The sequence below is a fragment of the Nicotiana attenuata genome, chromosome 3 (genome assembly GCF_001879085.1).
Source record: "Nicotiana attenuata strain UT chromosome 3, NIATTr2, whole genome shotgun sequence".
NCBI lineage: Eukaryota > Viridiplantae > Streptophyta > Magnoliopsida > Solanales > Solanaceae > Nicotiana > Nicotiana attenuata.
This window is the reverse complement of record NC_031991.1, coordinates 27,569,068-27,577,690: the sequence shown is the minus strand read 5'-3', so window position 1 is coordinate 27,577,690 and position 8,623 is coordinate 27,569,068. Positions and strand designations below refer to the sequence as shown.

Sequence of the window (8,623 nt, the reverse complement as noted above, 5' to 3'; positions counted from 1 at the left end):
GAATGAATATATTTATATTTTAAAATCATATTACTCTCTTATAATGGCATACCCTTTGGTCATAGCTCGAATTCGAGACATCTAGTTAAGGATGAGAGAGTACTAGTTATTACTCCACCACAAGCGGTCTCATCTTAATTTATATCTATATGTTGTACTATATTTTAATCCGTTTCCCACTTACAACGATCTAAAGAAGCTAAAGGATAGGTGCATTTGCCACTATAAATATATAGGTTTTGCAGTTGTAGGCTCCATAAAAAGATCCAGCAAGAAAATAAGTTATTTACAGATTAACTAGTGATACTTTTAATTCAATCTTTCTCCAGTACTCTTTCTCCTCTTCATTATATGGCTCAAATGACAGATCCCCTAGTTATTGGCAGGGTGGTTGGAGATGTTGTTGATTATTTCTCTCCAAGTGTTAAGATGTGTGTTATTTATAACCCCAGTAAGCATGTCTATAATGGGCATGAATTCTTTCCATCCTCTGTTACCTCTAAACCTAAGGTTGAAGTTCATGGAGGAGACATGAGATCCTTCTTTACACTGGTAATATATAATTTCACACTAGTTAAGTTGTTTTCATTATTCTTATATATATTCTCATATTGTTATAAACTATTGTTTTTTCTTTTTGATAGATCATGACTGACCCTGATGTTCCTGGCCCTAGTGATCCATATCTTAGGGAGCACTTACACTGGTATGTATCATACTATGATCAAACTTGAAAGCTTTAAATATTACAAAGTTTGTTCCCACCAAGAATTTGATCGCATGGTCGTGTTAATTTCATACTAATCAATACCGAGAAGCATGAAATAAAGACTTGCTAAATAACAACAACAATAACAAACTCAGTGAAATCCCAACAAGTGAGGTCTGCCGAAGGTAGTATATGCACAAACCTTACCCCTACCTCGTGAGGATAAAGGGGCTGTTTCCAATAGACTCTCGGCTCAAGGACAAATAAAAAAGAAGCAGTAACAAGCAGTACCAAACAAGATAAGATGATAAGATAATCGAAGCGGAAAAAATGGCAAGTAGAGATAGAAATCTAAGAATAAGAAACTACAAAATCACATTAATACTACCGGTACAGGAAAGAGATATGCTCGACTACCTACTAACCAATTACCCAAATTCTCGAACTCAGCAAAAGTCATCAAATGCATCCACATATATTATTGAATTTCAAAAAAAAAAAAATGCATACAACCTTTTTAATAAATTGACTTGTAGTTTATAGCAAAATCAAAAAATCACCAGAATACATGAAAATGATATACAAGTCTACTATAAGATATATATCTCCTTATACCAAGGCAGTAATAATATGCAAAAAGAAAAAATCGATGCAAAAGTCTTAGTAAGATCATCACTATCAGATCTATCTAAGTCCAAAATAATTTTAAAGCAAATAATTAAATAAAGTTTCACTAAAGAGTAAAGAGATTATATTTTCCCATTAGTCTGTAAAAGATAAAAGATAAATACTATCCGTTCTTTCATTTAATTGATATGCCATTCGGAATTGAAGTTTCGGCCAAAATAACAATTAACCTAAACTCACTGTTGCAAAAGAAAAAAAAAAGTCACATTCTCTTATAACTTTGACATACTGTCGTACTAAATTGATCATTAAAAATCAAACAAAGTCTCATTATTCCTAGTTGTTCATCTGCCTTTCATGACATCTAGCTTAGTATGAGAAAGAGGCGTCTGAAAACAGAGTCGGATTCAGGATTGAAGTTTATGGATTTCTACTTCAAATTAATATACAATAATAATTAAGTTCATAGCTAGATATTTATAGATATTTGTGTTTGGCTAAGCTTATAAGTGGCTTATAAGCACTTTTTAACTTATCTACTCGTTCGGTAAACACCCTAAGTGCTTAGAAGTCAAGTGCTTATTAGCTAAAATCAGCCATAAGTCATAAGTTGGTCACCCCCAAGTTTTGGCTTTTTAGCTTATAAGCACTTTTAGTTTGACCAAGGCTTTTACTAATTTATCCTTAATAATATTTATAATTCACAAAATTTTATTCCCAATATAAATTTTTAACTTTTTTTCATTCCATATTCGTAGTTCATCTTTTTCTTTACAAAGAAACTATTTAATTTATAATGTTTTGTAAATTTTTTTTAGGATATTTTAGTCATTTTAATAAAAAAATAATTTATTAGCACTTTTCTACCAAACACATGTTTCAGCACGTCTATCCAAACACGTAAATGCTTATTTAAAAGATCAATTTCAGCACTTAAAAATGCTTTTCAGCTCTTCAAGCTTATCAACTATTTACAATCAGCTATTCCAAACGGGCTCTCGTAGATTTCTTAATAAAAATACAAAGTCTCGCGAATGTTACTGGATTTTCGAGAACCTATATATAATTAATGCTCTAGATCCGCCACCGATATCCTCTAATAATTGTATAGGGCTGCCTTCTTACGTACTATAATTATATATTCAAATGAAAATATATAATTATATATTGTTGAAGCTTAATATCGGTATAACCGTGTAAGAACACTCTAGCTCTTTACTTGGTTTGACTATCTTCACAGGGTAATCACAGACATTCCAGGCACTACAGATTCCTCATTTGGTATGGAATATACTTTATTCTTTTACTTTATCTGCCTAAATTTAAAATTATTAGTGCTATTAATAATTGCTTGCTGAAATCTTCGTTTAGGAAAAGAAGCAGTGGGATATGAAATGCCAATGCCAAACATTGGAATCCACAGGTTTGTGTTTCTGCTTTTCAAGCAGAAGAAAAGGCAAACAGTGAACGCGCCACTCTCCAGGGACCGATTCAATACTCGGAAATTCGCCGAAGAAAATGAGCTTGGCTCTCCAGTTGCTGCTGTTTTCTTCAACTGCCAAAGGGAAACCGCGGCCAGAAGGCGTTGATGAAATCAGAAATACTATAGTTGCATTTTCTATGTAAGAGAGATGATGCTAGAATAAGACCTTTTGGGGTACTCTTATGCAGCACCTGTTCTGAATAACAAATTAATTTTAAAAGAATGTACTTTCATAATCAAAGCTAGTGGCATGTAATATGATCATTCATACTCCCTCCATTTCAATTTTGACTAGCTAGTTTGACTCAGCACGGAATTTAAAAAAAAAGACTTTTAAAACTTACGGTTTTAAAGCTTAAGGGTTAAAACTGGGTGTACATGGACCGACTTAGATCGGGTTTTTCCAAAACCAAACCAAACCAATTATATCGGTTTGGATAGATTTAGTTTTGTCGAATTTTTTGGGTTTTTTTATTGCAAAAATATTATTCATCTTTCTTTATTAAAGTTATAGATAAAATTTTGATAAGTGAATATATGTTTACTAAAAACTAAAAAAAATTAACTAACACATGATCTATTTGTAACAACCCGACTGGTCGTTTTTTGGGAATCTGCACTTCGCTCGGTATCTTGAGGGCTCGAGTATCTCCGCATGATGTATTATGACCTGCTTAAATCGTCGGTATTGGTTTTCAAGTTATCCGGAATCAATTTGGAAGAATGAACTTCAAGATTTAAGTTCTAAGTTGGAAGAATTGATCAAGTTTGACTTTTTACTATTTGACCTCGGAATGGAGTTTTGTCAGTTCCGTTAGGTCCGTTGGGTGATTTTGGACTTAGGAGTGCGTCCGGATTGTAATTTGGAGGTCCGTAGTTGAATTGGTCTTGAAATGGCGAAAGTTGGATTTTTGAGAAGTTTGACCGGAAGTGGACTTTTTGATATCGGGGTCGGAATCCGATTCCGGAAGTTGGAATAGGTCTGTAATGACAAATGTGACTTGTGTGCAAAATTTGAGGTCAATTGGAAATGATTTGATAGGTTTCGGCATCGGTTGTAGAAATTGAAGTTTCAAGGTTCATTGATTTTGACTTGAGGTGTGATTCATCGTTTCGAGGGTGTTATGCATGATTTGTAGCTTTGAGTAGGTTCGTTTTGTCATATAGAACTTGTCAGCAAAATTTGGCGCCATTCGGAGTTGATTTGATATGGTTCGGACGCTCGGATGCAATTCTAGAAGTTCTTGAAGTTTAGTTTGATCTTCATGCGTTTTGGCGTCCGATTCGTGGTTTTCGAAGTTATTTTGATAATTTGAGCGCGAGAGCGAGTCCGTGTTGTGTTTTTAGACTTGTCATGTTTGGTTTAGATCCCCGAGGGCTCGGGTGAGTTTCGAATTAGTTTCGGAATGATTTTCATGAATTTTGAGTGCTGGTTCTTGTTTCTTCGTATTGCGATGTTTTGGTCGCAAATGCGGCCATCGCATTTGTGAAGAAGCCTCGCATTTGCGAAGCCTGGGTGGCTGGGTAGTTTTCCGCATTTGCGATGAGTCTGCCGCATTTGCGAAAGCTGGTCTTCGCATTTGCTAAATTTTCAGAAATCCTCCAGGTTCGCAATTGCGATAAGTTTTTCGCATTTGGGGGGTTCGCATTTGCGAACCCCCTGTCGCAAATGCGATATCTGCAACCTGCTAAGTGCTGAGAATTCCGAGTTTTAGCTTCATTTTTCATATATTTTGAACCCTAGCTTCGAGGGAGGCGATTTTGTGAAGGGGTTTTCATACCAAATCATTGGGAAAGTATCTTTAATCAATTTTCGACTATATTTCATGATTTTATACAAGATTTAACATCAAATTCATGAGAAATCTATGGAAAATTTTGGGAATTTTGTCAAAGTTTTGAAAAATGAAAATTTAGGATTTGAGAGTCGAATAAGACTCGGATTTGAAAACAAAACACATATTTGGACTCCTGAGGCTATGGGTAGTCAAGACCTACCCTTGGACCCGGGTTTTTACCAGGCGGGCTCGGGGTTTGACTTTTGTTGACTTTTTAGAAATTGAATAAAAATCACAACTTTATAATTTAAATTGTTTTCTCTTGCATTGTGTGATGTATTCAAGTCGCCATTGGCTAGATTGAGTCGAGCGGAGGCGAATTTGTAGAGAAAAAGGCTAGATTGAGTTTTGAGTTAGCCAAATTGAGGTAAGTGTCTTGCCTAACTTTGTTGAGGAAATTTTTCCTCCTATTTGACACTATTTGCTACATGCGGGGGTGATATATATATGAGGTGGCGAGCGTATATGTATGTGCCAGGGTTAATCATGCTCGGGGTAGATTATGTTATAATTGTGTCTTGTAGAATTTCATAACTTTCTTGTTTTATGCCTCACTTGACTTCTAGATATTAAGAACGTAGTATTAAATGTTAGAATCGAGACTTAGCCTAATATAACTTGATCAAATTTGATGAAATTCTGAGTATACATTGATGTGTCAAATTCGATCATCTCTATGCATAATTATTAATACGTTGCTACAGCCGATATTTTGAGATGCTAGATTCTTATAACGACCCGGCCGGTCGTTTTGAGAATTTACGCCCCGATCCCTTATTAACTACTTTCCCCGTATCTTTTTCTGCTATTGTGTTTTGCCGGTACGGTTCATTTTGAGTTTCGGAGTATTTTGGGACACATAGTCCCTAAATGAGAGTTTAAGTCTTAGAATTTCGACCGTAGTCGGAGCAGTGTGAAGACGGCTCCAGAATGGAAGTCTATCAATTCCGTTAGCTCCGTTGGGTGATTTCGGGCTTAGGGGCGTGTCCGGATTGTGTTTTTGAGGTCCGTAGCTCATTAAGGCTTGAAATGGCGAAAGTCGAATTTTTGGAGTTTCGGGCTGATAGTGGAATTTTTTATATCGGGGTCGAAATCCGATTTTGGAAGTTGGAATAAGTCCGTAGTGTTGAATATGACTTGTGTGCAAAATTTGGGGTCAATCGGACATGGTTTAGTTTCGGCATCGGTTGTAGAATTTTGAGATTTCAAGTTCATTAAGTTTCGATTAGAGGGTGACTCGTGGTTTTAGCGTTGTTTTATGTTATTTGAGGGCCGATTAAGTTCGTATGATCTTTTAGGATTGGTTGGTATGTTCGGTTGAGGTCCCGGGGGCCTTGAGTAAGTTCGGATGCTTAACGGATTTGATTTGGGACTTAGGCATTTTCTGAAGTTTGTTGCACCTGTTGTTTCGCACCTGCGGATTTTGGACCGCAGGTGCGCGGCAGAAGCGGCTGGGTAGTCGCAGAAGCGGAAATGGACCTAGGCAGCTGAGACCGCAGGTGCGGCTGGGGGACCGTAGATGCGGGACCGCAGATGCGGCCCCAACCCGAATAAGTGACCTTCGCACCTCCGATGATTTTTCCGCAGGTGCGGGACCGCAGATGTAGCCCCATGAGCGCAGATGCGGAAATTGCTAGGCAGAAAAGAGGATTTTGAGTGTTTGAAATTTCATATCACAAAATTTGATTTGGAGCTCTGTGGGAGGCGATTTCTAGAGGGATTTTGAAGGAGAAATATTAGGTAACGAATTCTAACTCTATTTTGATCATATTACATTAATCCATTGCTGTTTTCCTCATCTAATTAAGGAATTTGAGGGTAGAAGTTTGGAAATGGGGGAAAAGTTCCCCAATTGAAATCTAAATTTGAATGGAAATTAGACGTCGGATTTGGATGATTTTTGTATGAGTGAGTGATTATCGCGCAGCGGACTCAACCTTAGGAAGAGTGGGCGCTAATACTTTTACCCAATAGTGGTATCGGGGTCAATTTCCACAGGGTACTAGAAAGGGAGATGGATAATTGCTTAGCCTAGAAATGCGTGTTTGCTTCTAATTGATCTTCTATCATTTTTGGGTTTTTATGATTATCAACTACAATTTAACAACTACTAATTATAACTAAATTATGCTAAGATATTAATTTTAGGTTGTATGCAAGATAGAGAAAGGCACTAGGGTCGTCGCATTTACCAAGGTGGTCAACTAACGGGTAGAGATTCCTAATACAAGAATGATGATTATGGGGCTTATGCTATAACCGTTGCACGATTGCACTCACTCTCACACCTCTCGGTAGAAAGAGTGATTTTACCCAATTGACTCTCGAGAGACCAATTGGGTAGGCTAACAAGCCAAGCAACTTAGGGTTCAAGTAGGGTAATTACTCTCTCGAGGTTTTACCCGTTAATTGGGACTACCTTTCTCATGGGTCCATCTCAATTCCTTGTTGGGTTAATTTTGGAGTCATAGACACTCTTTCTCAAGAAGAGTCAAGACCCACTAAGCTAGACTTAGTGTTTGCAACCACCAAATCCTAGTTAAAACATTAAATTAACCCAAATATCAAACACCCAACATCATTCAAGCATTAAACAATCACACCCATTAATTACTCACACTAGGGTCGAGCCACAACCCTAGCTAATGGGTTTAGCTAGCCATAATAGCAACAGAAATTAAAGAAGTAGTAGATAAAATCAACATATTAATTAACTAGAATGTTAATCTACAAGAATCCACGATAAAGCAAGATGAAAATGCCCAAAATAGGCTAAAACTTGAGTCTCACGAGTGTTGCTGCTATCTGATATCTAAAACTTAACCTAGAAATAATAAAATATTCTATTTATACTAGGCTAGAAAAATTGGACAAAAATACCCCTGCGGGGCTGGCGCGGCCGCGTAGGGGTCTTGGCCTTCGATCATTCACTTCTGAAGCTAGGGACGCGGACCGCACAAAAGAGGTAGCGCGGCCGCGCAGGCTAATGGGCGCGGACCGCACAACAACGAAGCGCGACCGCGGGGACACCAGCGCTGACCGCGTAGAAAAGAGCGCTGACCGCGCATGGAAACCCCTAAAAAGGATGCCCTCTAAATCTCCTAGCGCGGCCGCGCAGCAAATCAGTGCGGTCCGCGCTAGGTCCTTTTGTCCCCACTTCAATGATTTTTGACACTTGAGCAGGTTTCACTCCGTTTCGAGCCGATTTTTCACTTTTGTCATCTTGTCGCTCAAACCTGCAATCAAGCACACTTTGTAAGCATTCTGGGTCTATTTTATGACAATTCATACATAAAGCATAGGCAAGTATGGGCATAAAACGTGTTAAAATCACAGTTATCAACTCCCCTAAACTTAAACCTTTGCTTGTCCTCAAGCAAATAAAAGAAGACCCACCCCTAAAAGGAAACATCCAAGTAATTCCAGCTTATCCTAAGCGAAGCCTCATCATACGCATCTCAATTATCTAGAGCACATAGGATGTACATCAATCCAATGTAATCATTAACCATTTTTAGTCTTTTAAGAACTATGGATCGAATGTGACACGAGAGCATCAAGGGTTGACTCATTTCATCAAGGCGCTTTTCTCAAATACCTTGGTCTTTGTGGAACCCAAACTCACACATCCTCAACTTTCCCTAAGCGAACCTCACTTTTTAGAGTAATGACACACAACCCGAGGTGATGGATTTTTCACTCATTTCTCTCACAAAGAAGGTCATAAGTTCAGCTTTAGGTACCATATGCTTGCCCCTTATGTAAGTATCCACTAATGTAGGCTTCCCTCAACTCAAGATCATATAGGGCTTTTGAGGAGTCATTGTGAAGGCTTTTGGGTGAAGTAGGACATGTTTTTGTTCATTTAGGTTCAATCTTCCCTTTAGCACTTCTTTTGATTCATTATGGCATACTTTTTGACTCATTTGAGTATTTCACTTCTTTCAATTCTTTCAAGGGGTTAGA

The 8,623-nt window shown here is 37.7% G+C and overlaps 1 protein-coding gene across 1 annotated transcript; it reads left to right on the top strand.

Moving 5' to 3' along the window:
• Window positions 265-3,064, top strand: LOC109224568 (CEN-like protein 2). Its single transcript, XM_019389126.1, has 4 exons — window positions 265-552; window positions 645-706; window positions 2,577-2,617; window positions 2,708-3,064. Exons 1-4 carry the CDS (start codon window positions 352-354, stop codon window positions 2,923-2,925), a joined length of 522 nt encoding a protein of 173 aa, XP_019244671.1. The 5' UTR covers window positions 265-351; the 3' UTR covers window positions 2,926-3,064.

Excerpts from the sequence above, each read along its gene's own strand:
- LOC109224568 (XM_019389126.1), top strand. The coding sequence starts at position 352 with ATGGCTCAAATGACAGATCCCCTAGTTATTGGCAGGGTGGTTGGAGAT. Across the intron at positions 553-644 it reads TGAGATCCTTCTTTACACTG|ATCATGACTGACCCTGATGT; the intron begins GTAATATATAAT and ends TCTTTTTGATAG. Across the intron at positions 707-2,576 it reads CTTAGGGAGCACTTACACTG|GGTAATCACAGACATTCCAG; the intron begins GTATGTATCATA and ends CTATCTTCACAG.